This window comes from Dendrobates tinctorius, unplaced genomic scaffold, assembly GCF_039654945.1.
Source record: "Dendrobates tinctorius isolate UK_male_01 unplaced genomic scaffold, ASM3965494v1 ptg000020l, whole genome shotgun sequence".
Taxonomy (NCBI): Eukaryota; Metazoa; Chordata; class Amphibia; order Anura; family Dendrobatidae; genus Dendrobates; species Dendrobates tinctorius.
Window position 1 is genome coordinate 9,865,363 of NW_027361688.1, and position 26,459 is coordinate 9,891,821.

At 44.9% G+C, this 26,459-nt stretch overlaps 1 protein-coding gene across 6 annotated transcripts in view; it reads left to right on the forward strand.

Moving 5' to 3' along the window:
- Window positions 1–26,459, forward strand: part of BICD1 (BICD cargo adaptor 1) — a 226,894-nt gene that overhangs the window by 86,335 nt on the left and 114,100 nt on the right. For all 6 annotated transcript variants that reach the window (XM_073567643.1, XM_073567639.1, XM_073567640.1 and 3 more), the window contains exon 2: window positions 2,711–2,923. In XM_073567643.1, coding sequence (XP_073423744.1) covers window positions 2,711–2,923 — 213 coding nt within the window. The remainder of the gene's footprint in view (window positions 1–2,710; window positions 2,924–26,459) is intronic.

A 26,459-nucleotide genomic window follows, 5' to 3' on the forward strand; every position in this document is an offset into this window, starting at 1 on the left:
CACAGTCTGTCCTATGTGTATGCGTAGCCTGTCCTATGTGTATTCATAGTCTGTCCTATGTGTATGTGTAGCCTGGCCAATACGTATGCGTAGTCTGGCCAATGCGTATTCATAGTCTGGCCAATGCGTATGCGTAGTCTGGCCAATGCGTATGCGTAGTCTGTCCTATGCGTATTCATAGTCTGTCCTATGTGTATGTGTAGTCTGTCCTATGTGTATGTGTAGCCTGGCCAATGCGTATGCGTAGTCTGGCCAATGCGTATTCATAGTCTGGCCAATGTGTATGCGTAGTCTGGCCAATGTGTATGCGTAGTCTGGCCAATGCGTATGCGTAGTCTGGCCAATGCGTATTCATAGTCTGGCCAATGCGTATGCGTAGTCTGGCCAATGTGTATGCGTAGTCTGGCCAATGCGTATGTGTAGTCTGGCCAATGTGTATGCGTAGTCTGGCCAATGTGTATGCGTAGTCTGGCCAATGCGTATTCATAGTCTGGCCAATGCGTATGTGTAGTCTGGCCAATGTGTATGCCTAGTCTGGCCAATGCGTATGCGTAGTCTGGCCAATGCGTATTCATAGTCTGGCCAATGTGTATGCGTAGTCTGGCCAATGTGTATGCGTAGTCTGGCCAATGCATATGCGTAGTCTGGCCAATGCGTATGCGTAGTCTGGCCAATGCGTATTCATAGTCTGGCCAATGCATATGCGTAGTCTGGCCAATGTGTATGCGTAGTCTGGCCAATGCGTATTCATAGTCTGGCCAATGCATATGCGTAGTCTGGCCAATGCGTATGCGTAGTCTGGCCAATGCGTATTCATAGTCTGGCCAATGCGTATTCGTAGTCTGGCCAATGTATATGCGTAGTCTGGCCAATGCATATGCGTAGTCTGGCCAATGCGTATGAGTAGTCTGGCCAATGCGTATTCATAGTCTGGCCAATGCGTATGCGTAGTCTGGCCAATGTGTATGCGTAGTCTGTCCTATGCGTATGTGTAGTCTGGCCAATGTGTATGCGTAGTCTGGCCAATGCGTATGTGTAGTCTGGCCAATGTGTATGCGTAGTCTGGCCAATGCGTATTCATAGTCTGGCCAATGCGTATGTGTAGTCTGGCCAATGCGTATTCATAGTCTGGCCAATGTGTATGCGTAGTCTGGCCAATGTGTATGCGTAGTCTGGCCAATGCGTATGTGTAGTCTGGCCAATGCGTATTCATAGTCTGGCCAATGTGTATGCGTAGTCTGGCCAATGTGTATGCGTAGTCTGGCCAATGTGTAGGCGTAGTCTGGCCAATGCGTATTCATAGTCTGGCCAATGCGTATGCGTAGTCTGGCCAATGTGTATGCGTAGTCTGGCCAATGCATATGCGTAGTCTGGCCAATGCGTATGAGTAGTCTGGCCAATGCGTATTCATAGTCTGGCCAATGCGTATGCGTAGTCTGGCCAATGTGTATGCGTAGTCTGTCCTATGCGTATGTGTAGTCTGGCCAATGTGTATGCGTAGTCTGGCCAATGCGTATGTGTAGTCTGGCCAATGTGTATGCGTAGTCTGTCCTATGCGTATGTGTAGTCTGGCCAATGTGTATGCGTAGTCTGGCCAATGCATATGCGTAGTCTGGCCAATGCGTATGAGTAGTCTGGCCAATGCGTATGCGTAGTCTGGCCAATGTGTATGCGTAGTCTGGCCAATGCGTATGCGTAGTCTGGCCAATGTGTATGCGTAGTCTGGCCAATGCATATGCGTAGTCTGGCCAATGCGTATGAGTAGTCTGGCCAATGCGTATTCATAGTCTGTCCTATGCGTATGTGTAGTCTGGCCAATGTGTATGTGTAGTCTGGCCAATGCGTATGCGTAGTCTGGCCAATGTGTATGCGTAGTCTGGCCAATGCATATGCGTAGTCTGGCCAATGCGTATGAGTAGTCTGGCCAATGCGTATTCATAGTCTGGCCAATGCGTATGCGTAGTCTGGCCAATGTGTATGCGTAGTCTGTCCTATGCGTATGTGTAGTCTGGCCAATGTGTATGCGTAGTCTGGCCAATGCGTATGTGTAGTCTGGCCAATGTGTATGCGTAGTCTGGCCAATGCGTATTCATAGTCTGGCCAATGCGTATGTGTAGTCTGGCCAATGCGTATTCATAGTCTGGCCAATGTGTATGCGTAGTCTGGCCAATGTGTATGCGTAGTCTGGCCAATGCGTATGTGTAGTCTGGCCAATGCGTATTCATAGTCTGGCCAATGTGTATGCGTAGTCTGGCCAATGTGTATGCGTAGTCTGGCCAATGTGTAGGCGTAGTCTGGCCAATGCGTATTCATAGTCTGGCCAATGCGTATGCGTAGTCTGGCCAATGTGTATGCGTAGTCTGGCCAATGCGTATGCGTAGTCTGGCCAATGCGTATGCGTAGTCTGGCCAATGCGTATGCGTAGTCTGGCCAATGTGTATGCGTAGTCTGGCCAATGCGTATGCGTAGTCTGTCCTTTGTGTATTCATAATCTGTCCTATGCGTATGCGTAGTCTGGCCAATGCGTATTCATAGTCTGGCCAATGCGTATTCATAGTCTGGCCAATGCGTATGCGTAGTCTGGCCAATGTGTATTTAAACCCCTATTTGTGCCATCAGGGGAGAGCTAGGCCCACATGTGAGACCTTGTATGACTATGGTTTTACACTGAGGTCATTTTCACACTTTCTTTTATGTTTTTCTTTTCTAGGCCTTTGGACAGTCCTTCACCGTCCACCGCAAAGTTGCAGAAGATGGCGAGACCCGGGAGGAGACTTTACTACAGGAGTCTGCCACCAAGGAAGAGTATTATCTGGGTCGAATACTGGAAATGCAGAACGACGTGAGGCAGAGCAAGGCCGTGATCACCAACGTGCGAGGAGAGAACGAACGTCTCAACGTCCTGGTCCAGGACTTAAAGGAGGTAGCCCACCATTGTGAATGCCCTTGTTAGTGTTCTGTAGAAATCCAAAAGTGAAGGCCCGCCATTAGGGAGGGACTAGACGGTGCAGGCGGAGCGAGACCTTGTTTTGCCCACTTACGGCTGGCCAATAGTTCCACGATTGTGAAATATTATTGAATATTTATGCAATTGGCCATCTTGGTGGGCAAAGTTTCAACCCATCTTGCCCTACCCTCAAATTTTATGTTCTTTGCTCATCTGTCTCCCCTGAGGTGACATACACTGACAGGCGAAACTGATCCTTTTCACAGCTGGCACGAATCCCGCCTGCACTGTGCAAAGCTATGCTTGAGACTAATGAGGGGGTAAAGACTGAGTGGGAAGCAAATTATATGGAGGGTGTAAGGGGTGGGAACAATACCACAGAAGGCTGCAAGTAAATTGCAATCTGGGAGCTGTAGCTTGGAGATGAAGTTAGGACTGTCTACACCCCTTGAAAATGGAATTTCAAAATGCAAAAAAGCTATGCGTTCACTTGTATTGAGAGAGGCAGAGCACGTCTAGTCAGAGTGTGGCCAGCACTGGAGAATTCTGAAAATTTGCCAGCCACAGAGAATCCTGACGACGTGTGGTGTTCACACAGTGAGGATTCAGCAGCATACAGGATGTTATGTGCAGACTAGACGTGCACAGCCTTGCTCATTTCACTTTTATTGTGTGAGGCCGAGCACGCCGCCTAGTCGGAATGTGGCCGGCACTGAAGAATCGTGAGAATTTGCCAGCCCCTAAGAATTCTGTCAACATGTGGTGCGCACACTGTTCAGAATCAACAGCATATATGATGTTACGTGCAGACTAGACGTGCGCGGCCTTACTTCATTTCACTTGTACTGTGTGAGGCCGAGCACGTCTAGTCAGAATGTGGCCGGCACTGGAGAATACTGAGAATTTGCAGATCCTCGAGAATCCTGACAACAAGTGGTGTGCACATTGTGCTGATTCAACAGCGTACTTGATGTTATGTGCAGACTAGACGTGTGCAGCCTTGCTCATTTCACTTTTATTGTGTGAGGCCGAGCACGCCTAGTTGGAACGTGGCCGGCACTGACGAATCGTGAGAATTTGCCAGCCCCTGAGAATTCTGTCAACGCGTGGTGCGCACACTGTTCAGAATCAACAGCATATATGATGTTACGTGCAGACTAGACGTGCACAGCCTTACTTCATTTCACTTGTACTGTGTGAGGCCGAGCACGTCTAGTTAGAATGTGGCCGGCACTGAAGAATCGTGAGAATTTGCAGATGCTCGAGAATCCTGACAACATGTGGTGTGCACATTGTGCTGATTCAACAGCGTACTTGATGTTATGTGCAGACTAGACGTGCGCAGCCTTTCTCAATTCATTTGTATTTAGCAAACCCGAGCACGTCTAGTCGTGATGAGGCCGGCACTGGAAAATCCGGAGAATTTGCCAGGCGCTTGAGAATCCTAACAACGTGTGGTGCGCACACTGTGAGGATTCAAAGTCGGCAGTCACATAGACTGACTGCACACTTTCATCTCCGACCTCGGCAACCCCGTTAAAAGAGACTCTCTTAAAAGGAATCCTTGTGTCTTTGATATTTTTTTCCCACCCGATGTGCCTGATGAATTATTACGCACTGACATTTGTTGGATATTTTTATTTTTAGAGCACCTCATAATAGTTTGGGTTGCCTTTGATTGAAAAAAATAAAAACAGCACCACTCATAGGCTGGGTGCGGTACTGCAGTATTAATATTAATAGGGCTAAACTTATTCGATTAGGAAATAAATGGTAAAAACCTAAGATGCAGTTATATATTAACGGAGCGCAAACAAGAAAAGAACTGATAAAATGGCAAAATGACCCTAAGTGGAGTCGGCACTGCACTGAACAGTAATAGATAAGAGAATTATGACCCTTAAGATGTGAGGCCATGTGCTCTTATCACGGGTTACTTATAATGACCGGGGTATCCATCTATATAGTAGATTTGCTCTTCTAGATGATTGTGTTTTCCACCCTTTGTCCTCTCTGTTATAAATACTTCTGACCTTAGTTCTGCCCGACATTGTGTAAAATTCAATACCTATTACTCGACCAAATGAGGTGTCCTTAATTACAATGATTATCTCTGGTGCTCTTTTTTTGTTAGCCCAGATCTGATATTCATTTAAATGGCTGGCATGTAATACCATGTTTCTCCTGTAGTGGCCGCTGTAGTGAAAATGCTCGGCTAGCAGGAACTTCACCAGACGATCACACCTGATCGCCAGGGATCTTTGAGGCAATAAATGGTGGCTGGCAATTAATTCAAAATCCAGGATATTAATTTAGGAAGTTTTGGGGAAGGAAAAACCTTGATAATACCCTGATGAGGGACTTAACTCTATGACCCAAGTCCTTATTGTTTGGTTTCAATGTAGATAGGTGACAAGTTTTGTTTCTGGGAACACACTTTTAAGGAGTTAAAGGGTCAGAATTGTTCCAGCAAACTTCTCTTGAAGGAAATGTATCATCAAAAAATGACCTGTTTTTACATCATTTTTTTTTTTTTTAAATGTATTGTTTAAAAACATTGTGCTCTTGTTTTTTTATTTTCTTATTATTTATATAGAAATATAGAAAAAAATCAGAAATCTTGCAATATTCACACTAGCTACTGGTACACTATACTCACACTACTTGTTCAATACAGAAGACTTGTCAGCGCTCTCATGCTCATTGCAGACAGGTTTACAATGACACCTCTATATATACAGGATCCACCATTCACAATAGGTAATGTCACAGCTCACCTCCTCCTGTGCAATTACTGATAACACCTCTATATACAGTAGATAACACAGGATCCACCATTCACAATAGGTGATGTCACAGCTCACCTCCTCCTCCTGTGCAATTACTGATAACACCTCTATATACAGTAGATAACACAGGATCTACCATTCACAATAGGTGATGTCACAGCTCACCTCCTCCTGTACAATGATTGATAACACCTATATACACCTATATATATAGCAGATAACACAGGATCCACCATTCACAATAGGTGATGTCACAGCTCACCTCCTCCTCCTGTACAATGACTGATAACACCTCCTATATACAGAAGATAACACAGGAGCCACCATTTACAGTAGATAACATCGCAACTCACTTCCTCCCTCTTCTGTACAATCACTAATGACACCTCTATATACAGTAGATAACACAGGATCCACCATTGACAATAGGTGATGTCACAGCTCACCTCCTCCTCCTGTACAATGACTGATAACACCTCTATATACAATAGATAACACAGGATCCACCATTCACAATAGGTGATGTTACAGTTCACCTCCTCCCTCTCCAGTAAAATTACTAATAACACCTCTATATACAGTAGATCACCCAAGATCCATAATACACAATAAGTGATGTCACAGCTCACCTCCTCCTCCTGTACAATAACTGATAACACCTCTATGTACAGTAGATAACACAGGATCCACCATTCACAATAAGTGATGTCATAGCTCACCTCCTCCCCCTCCTGTTCAATGACTGATAACACCTCTGTTAGGGTGGTCTCAAGCAGATTATAAAGTTTTTTGATGGTTGTCAAATGTTTTGGTCGCTCGAGCAGATGGATTCACACAGAGACGGGTTGTATGTGCACTAATAATCCATTTATTAAACAGCTCAGTTATATATCCTTCAAGAGGGGCGTATACATCCTTATTCCATGCATACTATTTTCCATCCAGACACAATTTATCATCGATATATTCTACTGGAAGCGAAAGCAAACAGTCATTAATCAAGTGGACTTTACATAGTTACTCTTATCGCGGTACAGCTCGTCAGCCGTTATTTGCGTCATCTGCTAATTGCCAGCACAGCCACCTTTGATCAGTACAGCTTATTCGGGTCACAGTAAAACTTTGAATCTCTTCAAAGTATAGCTGAAATGAGAACCCCTTAGAAAAGGAAGAGGAAGACCCCCATTGGTCCTTAAATCCCCTATCACCTCTATATACAATAGATAACACAGGATCCACCATTCACAATAGGTGATGTCACAGCTCACCTCCTCCTCCTGTACAATGACGGATAATGCCTCTATATACAATAGATAACACAGGATCCACCATTCACAATAGATGATGTCACAGCTCACCTCCTCCCCCTGTACAATGACTGATGGCTGTACAATGGCTGATAACACCTCTATATACAGTAGATAACACAGGATCCACCATTCACAATAGATGATGTCACAGCTCACCTCCTCCTCCTGTACAATGACTGATAACACCTCTATATACAGTAGATAACTGTTGTGAATTCACTTTCTGGCCTACCTCTGGTTACTAGTGAAGGTAGTGGAGCTGGTTGTATTGACGGAGGGGTCGTGAGTTCTCTTTCCAGGCTCCCTCTGGTGGTTACTGGAAGTAATGGAGCTGATCTGATTAACAGAGGCTTGCCACCTGATAATGAGGAGGACGATTGGAGATCTGGAGTTTCTGACTGGATTTAAGACAGCTGACTCCCTCTATCCCTGCTGGTGATTTTTTCCTGCCTCCTGAGGTCTTAGTTTCGAGCTCAGTCCCTGCATGCTCAGCTAAGTGTTCCTTTGCTATTCTTCACATTTGAGCTGGTTTTGTCTATTTCAGTTTTGTGTGGGTCAGCCAGCTCCGGCTGGGGCTGTGCTGAATCTCTATCCATATGTTACTGCTTGTGCCAGTTTGTTTTTGTCCCTTATTAGATTGGCCTCTTTTTTGCTCTGCTTTCAGAATATACCAGAGTGATGATATAGTGGGTGAAGTCGTGCGACTTCAGTATTTTTCTATCAGACGTGTTGGACATTTTTTGCAGGGTTTTTTGCGTGATTGCAGACAGTGTCTTTCCTTTCCTGTCCTGTCTAGTCAGTGTGGGCCCCATCATTTGCTCAGTCTATTTTCCTGCCTGCGTTTGTGTTTTCATCTTGACTCACCGACAATATACGTTTGGGGGCTGTCTATTCCTTTGGGGTCTGCTCTGGGGCAGTTTAGATTTCCCCTTTCTTGCTTCAGGCTTATGTAGTTCTCCGGCTGTGTCGAGGCGTCTAGGATCATCGTAGGTACGCTCCACGGCTACTGCTAGTTGTGGGGATAGGATCAGGGGTCTGCAATCCGCTTAGTTACCAACCTCTCTGGTTTTCTGTGGCTTAGCTTGGTCTTGCTCTCCTCCTCGGTGACCCAATCACAACAGATAACACAGGAAACACCATTCACAATAGGTGATGTCACAGCTCACCTCTTCCTCCTGTACAATGACTGATAACACCTCTTATATACAGTAGATAATACAGGATCCACCATTCACAATAGGTGATGTCACAGCTCACCTCCTCCCCTCCTGTACAATGACGGATAACGCCTCTATATACAATAGATAACACAGCATCCACCATTCACAATAGGTGATGTCACAGCTCACCTCCTCCTCCTGTCCAATGGCTGATAACACCTCTATATACAGTAGATAACACAGGATCCACCATTCACAATAGGTGATATCACAGCTCACCTCCTCCTCCTGTACAATGACTGATAACACCTCCTATATACAGTAGATAATACAGGATACACCATTCACAATAGGTGATGTCACAGCTCACCTCTTCTTTCTCCCACCAAAATGACCTTAGTCCAGATTAGAGCATGACAGGTCTATACTTCTATACAGACAAATGTGTCAAGAACAGAAAGTAGGAATCTAATGCCAGGCCTAGTGGCCAGCGTGAAAACTGCCTCCTGTCTTCTTTTTTGCCAGGAGAGAGTTGCGCAGCTGAAGATCGACAGTTCGGTGGATAAGTATTTTTGTACATTTCTGATAGATTAGGGCCATCTCAGCGCACTCCTTGTATTACCAATCCCCATCCCTGCCTCTTCTCCCCTGGCTGCAGGTTTATCAGTATGCAGATAAAGTCAGAACACCCCGAGCGCTGGCACCAGACCACGACCTGACACGTGAAATGTCATTTTGTTCTAATGCGATGATAAATCAATAAGAGGAGTCCAAACTGCCTGCAGGCAGGACTGAGTACAGGAGAAGCTACAATGTGACTGCAGCAGTCAGACCACAGGAAAAGCCTATTAATCTGGAATCTGATAATCTGGAGTCTGATGCTCCAGAATTTCTTATAGCCTCAAATGATCAAAATTTAGCTGTAAACTCAACAAGGATCCTTTAATAGGTTCCTTTCATGGTGTGTGTGCCATAAGAATTCCGGCACTATTGAGAGTGTCAACGGCAGATGCCCCCTAGAATGCCAGTCAGGGCTCCATTCCTGAGGGCCAGCTACTGATTACTCCCAGTTGCCTTCTAGTATACCATCAATGAATGCCTTGTAGAGTGTCAACCACCAAGTACCAGAGTGCTGGTCACTAATGTCTGACAGAATGCCATCCAGAGATCCATCCCAGAGCGCCAGCTAATTCCCCATTGCCTCTTAGTACACCATCCATGAATGCTTCCTAGAGGTTCATCCACCAAGTGTCCGAGTGATAGTCACTAATGCCATGCAGAATGCCAGTCAGATCACCATCCCAGAGGGCCAGCTACAGATGCCTCCTAGACAAATTTCCATAGATTCCCCCCATTGTACAAGTAACTGATGCCTGGCTTCTGTTTCATAGTGCACAAACCATGAATACTTCCTAGAGGTTCATCCACCAAGTGCCCGAGTGCTAGTCACTAATGCCATGCTGAATGCCAGTCAGATCACCATCCCAGTGGGCCAGCTACAGATGCCTCCTAGACAAATTTCCATAGATTCCCCCCATTGTACAAGTCACTGATGCCTGGCTTCTGTTTCATAGTGCACAAACCATGAATGCTTCCTAGAGGTTCATCCACCAAGTGCCCGAGTGCTAGTCACTAATGCCATGCAGAATGCCAGTCAGATCACCATCCCAGAGGGCCAGCTACAGATGCCTCCTAGACAAATTTCCATAGATTCCCCCCATTGTACAAGTCACTGATGCCTGGCTTCTGTTTCATAGTGCACAAACCATGAATGCTTCCTAGAGGTTCATCCACCAAGTGCCAGAGAGTTAGTCACTAATGTAGGTATAGTGGACAACAAACAGGTTAAAGGTCCCTATGATATAGTTCGGGGCCAGACCATCGCCAGACATCCCAGCGTTACTTTGCCTGTCTGGACCCCTGTTCGTGCCTGCTTGCTTTGTCTCACTGACTTTCTATGAAACTGTTCTGCTGCGGAATCTCTGAATAATCTTCAGTCTCAGCTCGATAAGAGGATTTTCTACATATTTTTCCCGGCTCTTCCAGCTCTCAGTAAGGACTTTCTTACAAATTAAAAGGGATTTTCCAGAACTACAGCATTTAGGGTATATCCTTAGGATGGGCCAGCAGTGTAATATTTTTGGGAGTCCAACTCTTGCCGTTCCTGCTGATCACCTGATTGAAGGGGCTGATCACTCCACGTAACTCCATGTCCATTGTATTTTCACCAGTTACAGTGCCATACTTTTGATAGTGACTGTACCCAGTGCTGCAATTCGGTCCTACTGCTAATTAGAGTGCTGAATTCCTTTTAATTAGTTGATCCTGGAGTGTTGACCTCCACCTATCTGATATTGAGGGTCTAGCCTCTTGTCATTACCAAAGTCCTGGAGAATCCTTTTAAAGTGAACAGGAGCACAAACTTCCTTCTCATAATGGAAGTTCGCTACTATGAATCAGGGTCCATTCACTGACAGCAAACAGAGATCTTGAAAATAGTGAGGAATCGATACCCAAAGTAGGCTAGGATATTGCAGATCTTCTCGATCCTCCATAGATGATGCTTTTGATACCGGTGACTGGTCATACATGGTGTGAGGGCATGGTGTAAGGGCCGGGCAGACTGAGGGCAGAGAGTCACCCGCAGGTCAGACAGGATATAACCCACTCTTTGTGACTGTCAAATCCAGAGTTAAGCTTCAGATTGACAGAACACTGGTGTTGGCAGCTGTACGGATGTGTACATGCGGCCACAGAGGTTGAGCCCTGGCTCCCCGGCCTTTCACCTGACACACTTTTATGACATGATGCTTTCAGTACACAGACAACTGAGGGAAGATGAATAGATGGATAGATAGACAGCACCAGGTCTCATACTCCATGACGCCCAGGTGAAATTCCTGTAGTAGGTAGATGACCTACTGCTACTGTCACCAACTGAGAAAGGCCTCCAAGACAACCTGAAAATCTTACAGAAATTCAGCTCCACATGGGCACTACCCATCAACCTAAAGAAAACCAACATCATAGTGTCCAGAGGAGAAAGAGATCGGACCAACACCCTATATTTGGGCTAAACAACTGCGCTCTTACAGGAACGGACAAATGCACCTTCCGGGCTTAGAAATTCACCAGACAGAGAACTTCAAACAAGCCATTGAGACCCTAAAGGACAAGGTCTGCAGAGCCTTCTATATCTTCTGAAGGAAACTCTACCATCTGAAGCCGCCAGTGAGGGTCTGACTAAAAATCTTCTATGCCATCATCGTCCTAATCCTCATGTATACCAGCGAAGTCTGGGGCCCTCACACATACCAAACTGGTCAAGGTGGGATTCCAGCACAACAGAAATATTCCACCTGGAATTCTGTAGGCATCTTCTCCAGGTCCATCGGAGCACCACCAACAGTGCCTGACAGGCAGATTCCCTCTACACCTAGTAGTACTGAAGAGGAGAGGACGTCAATATGGCCATGTGAGGGCTTGTTGTTTTGCTGGACGAGTTGTCCTATTGAATGAAATAATTGGTTTTACCATATAGTGTACTGAAAAATGAGAAAAAAAAATTCAAAGCGCCGTGAAATTGCAAAAAAAGTGCAATTCCACAATTGTTTTTTTTTTTCTTTTCGCCATGTTCACTAAATACTAAAACTGACCTGCGAATATTATTCTCCAGGTTGTTATGAGTTTGTAGATACCAAACATGTATAGGGGCTGGGTGAGGGCTTATTTTTTGTCCGCCGAGATGACATTTTATTGATATCAGTTTGATGTAGCTACAATGTTTTGATCACCTCTTATTGCATTTCAATTCAATGTTTAATTGTTTTATCTTGGGTGCGAATGGGGAGTGATTTAAATTTTTTAAAACTTTTTTTTTTTTACTTTACATTTGCTTCAATAGTCTCCATGGGAGACTAGAAGCTGCGATTTTCTGATCACTTGTGCTGCACATATCGGGGCTTCAGCTAAGATGCTCATCTGCTATGAGCGCCGGCCACAGGGCAGCACTCATAGCTATCTGGCAATGACAACCACAGGGACCTCCTGCAGACCCTGGGTTGTCATGCCAGCCAATCGGCGACCCGCTGTCATGTGACACGAGTGCCGATGGGCAAGGTTTGTGACACGCTTCCAGCACTGACATGTTAAATGCCGCTGTCAGAAACTGACAGGGGCATTTAACATGTTAACAGCTGCAGGTGGATCATGATTCCACCAGCGGCTGTTAGGGGCCTGTATTGCCAAGTTTTTAGCACTAAGGTTCGGATACGGCTTTAAAATCATAGAATCATAGAATCATAGAATCATAGAATCGTAGAGTTGGAAGGGACCTCCTGGGCCATCTGGTCCAACCCCCTGCTCAAAGCAGGATTCGCTAAATCATCCCTGTTAGATGTCTGTCCAGCCTCTGTTTGAAGACTCCCATTGAAGGAGAACTCACCACTTCTCGTGGCAGCCTGTTCCACTCATTGATCACTCTAACTGTCAAAAAGTTTTTTCTAATATCTAATCTGTGTCTCCTCCCATTCAGCTTCATCCCATTGCTTCTAGTCTTTCCTTGTGCAAATGAGAATAAAGTTGATCCTTCTACAATGTGACAGCCCTTTAGATATTTGTAGACAGCTATTAAGTCTCCTCTCAGTCTTCTCTTTTGCAAACTAAACATTCCCAAATCCTGCAACCTTTCCTCATAAGACAGGGTTTGCAGACCGGTCACCATTCTGGTCGCTCTTTTCTGAACTTGCTCCAGTTTGTTGATGTCTTTTTTAAAATGTGGTGCCCAAAATTGGACACAATATTCCAGATGAGGTCTGACCAAAGAGGAGTAGAGGGAAATAATTACTTCACGTGATCTAGACTGTATGCTTCTGTTAATACATCCTAGAATTGCATTTGCCTTTTTTGCTGCTGCATCACACTGTTGACTCATATTCAGTCTGTGATCTATTAGTATACCCAAGTCTTTTTCACATGTGCTGTCACTTAGCCCTATTCCTCCCATTCTATATATGCTTTTTTCATTTTTATTGCCCAGATGTAGTACTTTGCATTTCTCCCTGTTAAAAACCATTCTGTTAGTTGCTGCCCACTTCTCCAGTTTATTTAAATCTTTTTGAATCCTCTCTCTCTTCTCTAGTATTAGCTATCCCTCCTAGCTTTGTGTCATCAGCAAATTTAATCAGTTTACCCTCAATTCCTTCATCTAAATCGTTGATAAAGATGTTGAACAATACAGGGCCCAGGACAGAGCCCTGTGGTACCCCACTTGAGACATTCTTCCAACTGGATGTGCAGCCATTTACGACCACTCTTTGGGTCCGATCACTAAGCCAGTTATGAATCCACCTAACAGTTGCCTTGTCCATTCCATACTTAGTCATTTTTTCAATAAGGATTGTATGAGAGACTTTGTCAAATGCTTTGCTGAAGTCAAGATATACTATATCTACAGCATTTCCTTGATCCACCCAATCAGTAATACCGTCATAGAAGGAAATTAAATTAGTCTGACATGACTTATTAGTTACAAACCCATGCTGACTCTGTTTAATCACTTCATTCTTATCCAAGTATTGACATACATGTTGTTTAATAATTTGTTCAAAGATCTTTCCTGGTATAGAAGTCAGACTCACCGGCCTATAGTTGCCTGGGTCCACCTTCTTCCCCTTTTTGAAGATAGGAACAACATTTGCTCTTCTCCAGTCTTCTGGCACTTCTCCTGTTCTCCAAGAATTTTCAAAGATTATGGAGAGGGGTTCAAAAATTTCTTCTGCTATCTCCTTCAGTACTCTGGGGTGTAATTCATCTGGACCTGGAGACTTGAATTCATTTAGGTTAGCGAAGTGTTTCCTCACTATCTTTCTGTTTATAGATATCCTGGATTCTTCTATTCCCTTAATAGGACAGTGAATAACAGTTGATGTTACATTTCCTTTCTGAGAGAAAACAGATGCAAAATAGGAATTTAAAAGTTCAGCCTTCTCAACATCCTGTCTTACCATTTCATCATTTTCATCCTGTAAAAATCCTATAGCATCTTTGACTTTTCTTTTACTTTTGACATATCCCCAAAATCCTTTATTATTGCTTTTGACATCTCTTGCAAGTCTCAATTCATTTTCAGCTTTAGTTAATCTGATTTGTGCCCTGCAGGTTCTGCAGACAGCATTATATTCTTCTTTAGATATGCCTCCCTCTTTCCATTTTATAAACATTTTTTTCTTCCTTTTTAGCATGTGCTTAAGTTCTGTGTTCATCCATCCTGGTTTCCTTAAATGCTTCATATTCTTCCCTCTTTTCGGAATTGTTAACAACTGTGCTTTGAGAATTTCATTTTTCAAGATTTCCCATCCTTCCTGGACATTTTTGTCTTTAAGGATATCCAGGCATTGGATCCCTCCAATTCTCTTTCTGAATCCCTTAAAATCTGCCTTTCTGAAATCTAACCTTGACGTCTGAGTCTTCACAGGTCTTCCGCCTCTAGTTATCCAAAATTCTAAAATAGCATGGTCGCTACCTCCTAGGGTCCCAGCCACTTTTACCTCCTCAACCATTTCCTCCCTGTTTATAAGGATTAGATCCAAGGTAGCAGTTCCCCTTGTTTTCTCCTTTACCTTTTGGAAGATAAAGTTGTCAGCAAGAGAGGATAAGAATTTCCTTGACCTGTTAGTTTTGCCTGAGAGAGATTCCCAACAAATGTCTGGATAGTTGAAATCTCCCATGACAACTATGTCATATTTTTTGGAGAACTTGGCCATTTGATGCATAAAGAGTTCATCCATATCTACAGCTTGCACAGGCGGCCTGTAGTAAATGCCTACAATGGTGTCCTTTCCATTGTTCTGTCCTTGTATTCTTACCCAAACAGTTTCCACAGAACTCCCAGTCTCTGAAGCTTCAATCTCTGTGCAGATATACGCGTTTCTAACATACAATGCGACACCCCCTCCTCGTTTATCAAGTCTGTTTCTTGCAAATAAGTTGTATCCTTCTAGTCTTGTATTCCAGTCATGTGTATTGTCCCACCAAGTTTCAGTGATTCCAATGACATCATATTTCTTTTCCTGTGTTAGTAGTTCCAATTCTCCTTGTTTGTTGCCCATGCTTTGTGCATTAGTATAGAAACATTTTAGTTTGTGATTGGTTTCTCTTTCTCCAATATTTGTATTAATTAGATTCTTTCGTCTTTGTTCTTCCTTTCCACTTCTAATAGCAGAGTTCTCAATAGCATTTGTCAGGTGTATGGCTTTTTCTGGTCTTTTGCTTCCCTTCCCATGTTGTTCTAGTTTTAAAGCTCTCCTTACAAGTGTAGCAAGGCGACTTCCAAATACCTGCTTTCCAGTCTTCGTAAGGTGCACCCCATCTCTAGCAAGTAGTCCATCGTAAAGGTAATTCACTCCGTGATCCATAAATCCAAACCGTTGCTGACGGCACCATCGACGTAGCCAGTTGTTCACCTGCAGAATCTTATTCCACCTCCTTGTTCCATGGCCATCCACTGGGAGGATGGAAGAGAAGACCACCTGCGCTCCCAGTTCTTTCACTTTCTTGCCTAAGTCTTCAAAGTCTCTGCAGATGGTTTCCAGGTCGTTTCTTGCGGTGTCATTTGTCCCCACATGTAGTAGCAGGAATGGGTGGTCATCTGTAGGTCTGAAGAGTCCTGATATCCTGTCAGACACATCTTTAATTTTTGCACCTGGAAGACAGCACATTTCTCTTGAAGTTATATCCGGTCTGCAGATAGCGGCCTCTGTTCCTCTCAACAGGGAATCCCCCATGACCACCACTCTCCGTTTCTTCTTCACAACATTTTTCTTTCTCCATCCAGGAGGACTCTGAAGGCGTACAAGGTTGCTGTTTGTTGGCAAAGTCTTATCCTGATGTATTTCTTCATCGTTTTCCTGCGTGAGAGCCTGGTACTGGTTTCTGAGCAGTATGGGTGCTGACTGCCTCCTGATCCTCCTGCTTCTCTGGGTCACATGTCTCCATTCCTCTGTTTCTTCAGGTGCACTTCGAATTTCTTCTCTTTCTGTAACATGAAGAGATAATTCTGCTCTGTCCAAGAACTCTTCACCTTCCTTAATGATCTTCAACGTAGCTAACCTCTCTTCGAGATTTTGCAACTTTTCCTCCAACAGGGTCACAAGCTTGCATTTGTGGCATGTGAAGTTTGGCTTTTCCACTGGTAAATCTGTGAACATGTAGCAAGAAATGCAGCTCACCAAATGGCTCCTGGCCTCTTCCATCTTGAGATTTCTTAAAAACGATGAAAGATGAGCCAAAATGATCTCCTCAAGACTCTTCCCCTGGTAAAGAAGGCTACTGGGGGGCGGGGCCTAGCTCTTGATGTGAGAAGTCGGGTGGCTGTGCTTCTCTGCCACCATTAGCCTCAATTATCCTGCACAGAGCCCGAACCAGCTAATTCCTTTACAGGATCAGATGTCTGAAGGTCCCAGGAGTCAGGGGCGAGCTTCTGCCAGATTCAGAGAGACAGACATGGGCCGCAAAAGGCAGAAAGATGTCGGAGCCTGCAGCAGTGCCTCAGTCCAAGATGGTGCTGAGAGAGTGGAGGAGGCGGGAAGAAGAAACACAGCCTTTGCACAGAGGCTGGAAGTCTCAGCCCGGCTGAACAGGTATGTGAAGGGCATAGAGACAGATGAAGAAGGAAATGGAGAGAGTGAGAAGCACAGAGATGAGGAGGAAGACGATGAGGAGATGCCTGTGCTGAATGCAGAGCTGGAGCAGGAGGAAGAGGGGGATGGTGACACTGTGCAGTTAGCTGAAAGTGCAGATGTAGCAGAGCCCACCCTGCGGGAAGTATTCCAAGCTGTCTTATACTGCAAGACTGCCTTAACTGCTCTAACAAAGCAAGTGAATTGCCTGAAAGAAGAAATGAGAGGCATAAAAACATCTATGCAGAAAGTTACAGCCAGATTAACTGAGGTGGAGGACAGAGTTGGTGTAACAGAAGATCACTTAACCTCAGTGCAAAAGACACAACAACAGCACACTCAGAGGATCACGGTAGTAGCCAATAAAAATGATGACCTGGAGAACCGGTCACGTAGGAACAATTTGCGCATTGTGGGCATCCCTGAGAGAGCTGAGGGTGCTGACCCCACAACCTTTATTGAAACCTGGCTGCTGGACAAGTTTGGTGCTGATAACTTGTCGAGAGTGTTTGCGGTGGAGGGTGCCCATCGCGTACCCTTGAGGCCCCCAGTGCCGGGAGATGGACCACACACGATGCTAGCCAGAATCCTGAATTGCAGAGACAGGGACACTATCTTACGAAAGGCAGCAAAGTTGACAGATCTTAACCTGGAGGGCAAACGAATCGAAATATACCCGGATTACTCAGCCGAGGTGCAAAAGTTGCGACTGCAGTATGGCGAAGTGAAGAAACAGCTCCGCTCTTTGCATTTGAAATACTCTACAATTTATCCTGCTAAATTAAGAGTGGAAGCTTTTGGAAAGGTCATTTTTTTCCCGTCACCGGTTGAGGCTGCTTCGTGGTTGGAGCGCAACCGGAGCAAATTGAGAGAAGATAATGGCAATATGACCACATGACCCTGCTAGACTGATCACTGGACAGGGTTGTGGTGCTGCTCTACTCTGCGAAATAGGAGCGCAGAGGAGGGGGAGAACTCCCCACTGGGATCTACGTATTATGGTTAATTGTTTGACTAATGGTTCGGGACTATGCATACTGTTGACAATATGGCGGAGAGGCTGCCAATGATGGAGGAGGACACGACGCATGTTGAAGTGCGGAATACTGAGAAGTTGCTCAGGTTCTTTGAGCTCCCACTCTCACGTTGGGGAGAGAGTGACAAGTGCAAAAGGGGAAGGGTGGGGGGAGGGGAAGCGGAGAGGGATGGGGGGAGGTGGGTGGGGTGGATTTGTAGGGAGATGGGGGTTTTCATGCTGTTTGACCGGGTATGATTGGGACCACAATGTAATGATGTTACTTGATGATGATGGATTATTCTTTCTAATGCACAATGAGTAACCGTACTGTTCGGATGTTAAGTTGGAATGTACGTGGTATATCTGATAAGGTTAAGAGGGCGGCTGTTCTGAATCATATCAAATCCTGTGAACCTATGATCGCGTGCTTGCAGGAGACACATCTCACTAGAGACACTATGCACTGGTTGTCAAGAGCCTGGATGCTAAAGACATATCATTCTACTTATTCCTCGTACTCCAGGGGGGTGTCAGTCCTAATGCACAAAAACACACATTATGAAGAGCTGGAAGTGCATGTAGACAGTGAAGGGCAGTATGTATGGATTGCTTGCAGATTGTTCGGACACAAAATGATTTTAGTGGCTTTATATATCCCTCCACCTTACTCTAAAAAGAAACTACAAGCAGTACTGGAACTGACGGATGGGGGGAGACTCCATTGTTGATTATGGGAGATGTTAATAACACTATGAATGATTTTTGGGATAAAGTACGACCGGCAAGTACGGAAGCTGGACAGGACAGGATGACTGCCTTTGGCAAGTATGTAGGGGAACTTGGGCTGGTAGATCTGTGGAGAGTACGAAATGAGGGTAAGAGGACTTTTTCATGTCATTCGGCAACACATGGAACACTGTCGAGGATAGACCTGGCTTTGGGGGATACCGCTATGGACGGGATGGTGGGGGAGGTGGAATACCTACAGAGGACTCTCTCGGATCATGGTCCTATGGTGGTCACGCTTCTGGTGAGATCTGCTCGGGGTCAGAGGGGAGGTTGGCGTCTACACCCGACGTGGCTTAAAGTGGTGGACATGGGTGGCATAACCAAAGAGCTAGAGCACTTCTTCCAAATGAACGAAGGGAGTACTGAGGCCACAACGGTATGGGATGCCATGAAGGCATTTATGAGGGGACTTTTTATAAGTGAGATTGCGAGGTGTAAGACCAAAACTAAATTGGCAGATCAACAAATAAAGGATGACCTGACAAGAGCGGAGGCAGACATGATTTTGGCGCCAACGAGTGAAGCTCACAATAGACTAAAATTGGCTCAGGAGGCAGTTGATAAACGGCACATGATGCAAGCTGAGAGGAAAAGGGCATTTCAGCAAGCTCAATTCTTTGAAGAAGGAGAGAGAGTGGGTCACTTGTTGGCGGTGATATCTGCGGCACAAAGGGAGTCTTCCAGGGTGTATAAACTGAGAGATCAAACAGGGGCGACTCTGACAGACACAAAGGACATACTGGAGGTCTTCAAGGCATATTACATGGCACTGTACACTTCGAGAGCACGGGACACAGAGGGGGATGTGGAGAAATTTTTGGAAGGCATTTCACTACCTAAATTGTCTGAGGAAGATAGGTTGAGGTTGGAAGAACCTGTGAGTGTGAAGGAGGTGGAATGTGCAATACTGTCTATGCCCAATAACAAATCACCGGGAGCTGATGGTCTACCTGGGGAGGTGTACAGGGAGTTAGTGGAACTGCTGGCTCCGAAATTGAAATCTGTGTTTGATGAGGCTTTAGTGACGGGGGCACTGCTGAGATCAATGGAGGAAGCAGTGATAGTGGTTCTGCCGAAGGAGGGAAAAGATCCCATGGATGCGGAGTCGTACAGGCCCATTTCGTTGTTGACAACGGATGTCAAAATACTCGCTAAGATCCTGGCCGCCCGGCTCACCGGGGTTGCGCATACCATTATACACGAGGACCAGTCGGGCTTTATGCCTAACCGCTCCACGGCTGTTAACTTAAGAAGATTATTTCTTAATATGCAACTGCCTGCTGATAATGGTGGCAGGAGAATAGTGATGTCATTGGATGCTAGGAAAGCATTTGATAGCGTGGAATGGCAATACTTATGGAAAATCATGGAACTGATGGGATTCGGCCCCGCGTTCATGGCCTGGGTGAAGTTATTGTACTCATCCCCAAAGGCGGTAGTTAAGGTGAATGGAGAACAGTCCGGGATGTTTGACTTGCATAGGGGCACAAGGCAGGGGTGTCCGCTGTCCCCGCTATTGTTCGCGGTGGCAGTGGAGCCCCTGGCGGCCAAGATTAGAGCTGAGAGGGGAGTGGTCGGATTTAAATTTGGGAAGCTGGAAGAAAAAATATCATTGTATGCCGACGACATCCTGTTGTTTTTGGAAAGTGCAGGAGAGACACTGGGGTGCGCGATGGATGTAATTAAACAATTTGGGAGCATTTCGGGACTGGAGATAAATTGGCACAAGTCTTATGTCATGGCTGTGGATAGAGCAATAGAAGCGGAGGAGATAGATGAGAGGGGGAAACAACTCCAGCTAGTTTCACAGTTTAAATACCTAGGGATATGGGTAGCTCTTCCACTGTCCCGATTCACGGATCTGAATTTGGTTCCTCTGCTAGAGAAATTTAAAGGGAAAATAGGTGCATGGTGCAAATTGGCTTTAACGGTAACAGGTAGAACTAACCTGATTAAGATGGTCCTTATGCCACAACTAATGTACGTTTTGCACAATTCGCCGATATGGCTACCAAAAAAACGGTTTCGGGGCATTGATTCTATCTTCAGATCCTTGATATGGGGCAAGAAGCAGGCACGGATTAAATTTGGAACTCTGCAAAAAGGAAAGGAAGAGGGAGGACTGGCCGCACCAAATCCATGGGTCTATTTCTTGGCAGTACAGGGCCAGCATGTCAGGGGATGGAGAGAGCTCGATTGTGGAGGAGCAGCTCACCGGGTGCTGGTACATGTGACGGGGAGACGCCCACTTATCCAGGGTCTAGAGGATGGTACCTTTAAAAAACTGGGAGCACCATATCCTACCATAGGCATGATTCAGAAGGTATGGGACACCATTAAAAGGATCAGAGGGGTGGATGAGCTGACTAGGTACTCACCGGTGTGGGACAATGAGCATCTGCCGGAACTTAATAAGCTGCGTCAAATGGGCAATTGGAAGGCGAAAGGAGTGAGATGTGTGTGCCAGCTGCAGAGTGGAACGGACCTGAAGACCTTTGAGACATTGAGAGAGGAATTTGATTTGCCTTCGGTATGGGGGTTTCAATACTATATGCTTCGACATGCTTGGAGGGCACAGTGTAGATTGGGAGCCATGACGGTTCAGGGCGACATTGTACTAGACTTTGTGTGTATGAATGGAGGGACGAGGGGAGTTATATCGAGCATATATCATGATCTACTACACTCCTATCTGGGGGACAATCACCTCACTGCAAAGAGTAAATGGGAGAGGGAGGTGGGTACCCTCACAACAGAACAATGGGAGACTATTCTTGAATATGTCCCGAAGATCTCTCTAAGCGAGCAGGCACGGCTCTCCCAATTATATGTAATACATAGAACATACAAAACACCGCTGGTCCTATTCAAGGCGGGCTTGAGGGGAGACTCTAGCTGCCCTAGATGTGGCACAGACCAGGCCGGACTGTTACATATGTTAGGGTCGTGTCCGCGGCTGGTGGCATACTGGCTGGTCGTTACCAACAAAATTGAGAGAGCTTATGCATGTACGCTCGACAGGAATCCAGTGCTGTGTGTTTTGGGGGAGGTGGATGGGATACCTGTCTCAGAACATTACAAAGTGGCAATAGCGAGGTTGCTGTATGTGGCACTCAAACTAATAGCACGAAAATGGAAGGATTCGGAACCCCCCACTAGGAGGGAATTTATTGCTCAGACACGTACGGTAATGCATTTAGAGGAAAGCATTTACAGGCGAAGGCATGGTGAAAGCATTTTCGAAAAAATATGGTCCGCCTGGATGGCGGTGATATGATTCCTAAGACTCTCAAGTATACCCGGCATAAGGAGTATTGGGGGAGGGGGGAGGGGGGGATGGCTTTGATTGTATTACTACAAGATATGTGAATTGTTACATGTATATTGATATCCACTGTTTATTGTTTAAAATCTTTTGAAACCTAAATAAAAATAACTGGTTTAAAAAAAAAAAGAAGGCTACTGCTTGCGATATAACGCAATTTTATTTGAAGGTACAAAATTAAAGGAATGGTATGATTAGATAGTATGATTGCGTACACTTTTGTATATTTTAAAATGCAAATGTTAAGTACATATAAAGATTGAATACATATAATCTAATATATAAAGCTCAAAGTGTGTATGTGTGTATGTATGTATGTATGTGTATGTGTGTGTGTATGTGTGTATGTGTATGTATGTATGTGTGTGTATGTATGTATGTATGTATGTGTGTATGTGTATGTATGTGTGTGTGTGTATGTATGTATGTGTGTGTGTATGTATGTGTGTATGTATGTGTGTGTGTATGCATGTGTGTATGTATGTATGTGTGTATGTATGTATGTATGTATGTGTGTATGTATGTATGTGTGTATGTACGTGTGTATGTGTGTATGTATGTATGTGTGTGTATGTATGTATGTGTGTGTATGTATGTATGTGTGTATGTATGTATGTGTGTATGTATGTATGTGTGTATGTATGTGTGTATGTATGTATGTGTGTATGTATGTGTGTATGTATGTATGTGTATGTGTGTGTGTATGTATGTGTGTATGTATGTATGTGTGTATGTATGTATGTGTATGTGTGTGTGTATGTATGTGTGTATGTATGTATGTGTGTATGTATGTATGTGTGTATGTGTGTATGTATGTATGTGTGTGTATGTATGTATGTGTGTGTATGTATGTATGTGTGTATGTATGTATGTGTGTATGTATGTGTGTATGTATGTGTGTATGTATGTATGTGTGTATGTATGTATGTATGTGTGTATGTATGTGTGTGTGTATGTATGTGTGTATGTCCGGGATAGGCATCCGCACCGACGCAGCTACAGCCGCAAAATTTGGCACAGTCACACGTCTGGACCCCGAGAGCGTCCTAAGCTATGTTGTGAGGCGAAATTTTAACCCCGTGTAAGAAAAAGTCCTGATTTGGAGAGTTGGAAGAGCCGGACCAAACTGCAGACAATCTTCTAAAGCTGAGGTTGAAGTTTATTCGGAGATACACGGCAAAACAGAACAGATAGTCAGAGAAGTTGAAATATGCGGGCAAAAACAGGAATTCAGACGGGCAGAGATTCGCTAGGAAGTCTGGCGATGATAAGGCTCTGTGCCCTGGCCATGGTGTGGCACAGTGGCATGATGGCAGTGGAATGGCCCCGAGCAACAGTAACAGGGGCTTTTTATACATTATGCAAACAAAGGAAGCTGTATACATATTATAGCAAAAGGGCGTATACGGTTACATCATATCTTTTTGGACAAAGGAAGAAGTGGCACAACATTACATCAGTAATTAACTTTTCACCAGACCACAATAAAAAACACATAAATCCAATATTATCTCTAACTACTGTCATTAATCTCATTACTGCTAAACTCATAAATTCGTACATTTGACAATTGTAGAAGTCTGTTTCCTACTAACACTATCATAAATACACATATTTACCATATATTCGTTGGTTCTATTTTCTCATTGCCCTGAGGCTGATCCAATTTACCTGTATGCACATCTGCTATATTTGTTAATGGGCATGATCTCATTTTACATCCTCCATCTGCTTTTACAGAGTACATCGTATTATTTCTATTGTAAAAGTTGAATCTGTTTCCTAACTTTCCTAAAATGGCTGCCAGGTCGCTCATGGCTGCTCAGTATATAACTGACCATTCTCTTACACCCCGCGCATTCAAATTCACTAAACAAATTTGCCCCCATCTACATACTGGGGAAACAGTGTGTGCGTATCAAGCCACGCCCCTCATTATGATGTCACAATGGTTGCCGTGGCGATGCATGGGACTATGAGATGGAGGATGTGTGATGGGTATATGGACACTCGACTATGGAATGGAGGATGTGTGACGGGTATATGGGCATGGGACCATGGGATGGAGGATATGTATGATGGGTATATGGGCACTGGACTATGGGATGGCGGATATGTATGACGGGTATATGGGCACGGGACTATGGGATGGTGGATATGTATGATGGGTATATGGGCACTGGACTATGGGATGGAGGATATGTATGATGGGTATATGGGCACTGGACTATGGGATGGAGGATATGTATGATGGGTTTATGGGCACTGGACTATGGGATGGAGGATATGTATGATGGGTATATGGGCATGGGACTATGGCATGGAGGATATGTGTGATGGGTATATGGGCATGGGACTATGGGATGGTGGATATGTATGATGGGTATATGGGCACTGGACTATGGGATGGAGGATATGTATGATGGGTATATGGGCACTGGACTATGGGATGGAGGATATGTATGATGGGTATATGGGCACGGGACTATGGGATGGTGGATATGCATGATGGGTATATGGGCACTGGACTATGGGATGGAGGATATGTATGATGGGTTTATGGGCATGGGACTATGAGATGAAGGATGTGTGATGGGTATGTGGACACTCAATTATGGGATGGCGGATATGTATGATGGGTATATGGGCATGGGACTATGGGATGGAGGATATGTATGATGGGTATATGGGCATGGGACTATGGGATGGAGGATATGTATGATGGGTATATGGGCACGGGACTATGGGATGGAGGATATGTATGATGGGTATATAGGCACGGGACTATGGGATGGAGGATATGTATGATGGGTATATGGGCATGGGACTATGTCATGAAGGATGTATGATGGGTATATGGGCACTTGACTATGGGATGGAGGATGTGTGATGGGTATATGGGCACTGGACTATGAGATGGAGGATATGTATGATGGGTATATGGGCACGGGACTATGGGATGGAGGATAATTATAATTTGCTATAACTAACCACAGTTAGTTACTATGCCCGGGCAGCGCCGGGCTCTTCAGCTAGTCTAATATATAAAGCTCAAAGTGTGTATGTATGTGTGTGTATGTATGTGTGTGTGTATGTCCGGGATAGGCATCTGCACCGTCGCAGCTACAGCCACAAAATTTGGCACTGTCGCACGTCTGGACCCCGAGAGCATCCTAAGCTATGTTGTGAGGCGAAAATTTAACCCTGCGCGTTCCAATTCACCAAACAAATTTGCCCCCATCTACATACTGGGGAAAAAGTGTGTGCGTATCAAGCCCCGCCCCTCGTTATGATGTCACAATGGTTGCCATGGCGACGCTGATGTCATCATAGGTTGCAAGCCCTGCCGCCGCTCATTATGATGTCATAATGGTTGACTATGGGATGGAGGATGTGTGATGGGTATATGGGCACGGGACTATGGGATGGCGGATGTGTGATGGGTATATGGCATGGGACTATGGGATGGAGAATGTGTGATGGGTATATGGGCACTCGACTATAGGATGGCGAATATGTATGATGGGTATATGGGCATGGGACTATGGGATGGAGAATGTGTGATGGGTATATGGGCACTCGACTATGGGATGAAGGATATGTATGATGGGTATATGGGCATGGGACTATGGGATGGAGAATATGTATGATGGGTATATGGGCATGGGACTATGGGATGGAAAATATGTATGATGGGTATATGGCCACAGGACTTTGGGATGGAGGATATGTATGATGGGTATATGGGCACAGGATTTTGGGATGGCGGATATGTATGATGGGTATATGGCATGGGACTATGAGATGAAGGATGTGTGATGGGTATATGGGCACTCGACTATGGGATGGCGAATATGTATGATGGGTATATGGGCATGGGACTATGGGATGGAGAATATTTATGATGGGTATATGGGCATGGGACTATGGGATGGAGGACGTGTGATTTGTATATGGGCACTCGACTATGGGATGGAGGATATGTATGATGGGTATATGGGCACGGGACTATGGGATGGAGAATATGTATGATGGGTATATGGGCATGGGACTATGGGATGGAGAATATGTATGATGGATATATGGGCATGGGATTATGGGATGGAGGATGTGTGATGGGTATATGGGCACTCGACTATGGGATGGAGAATATGTATGATGGATATATGGGCATGGGATTATGGGATGGAGGATATGTATGATGGGTATATGGGCACTCGACTATGGGATGGAGAATATGTATGATGGGTATATGGGCATGGGACTATGGGATGGAGAATATGTATGATGGATATATGGGCATGGGACTATGGGATGGAGGATGTGTGATGGGTATATGGGCATGGGACTATGGGATGGAGAATATGTATGATGGGTATATGGGCACTCTACTATGGGATGGAGGATGTGTGATGGGTATATGGGCACTTGACTATGGGATCG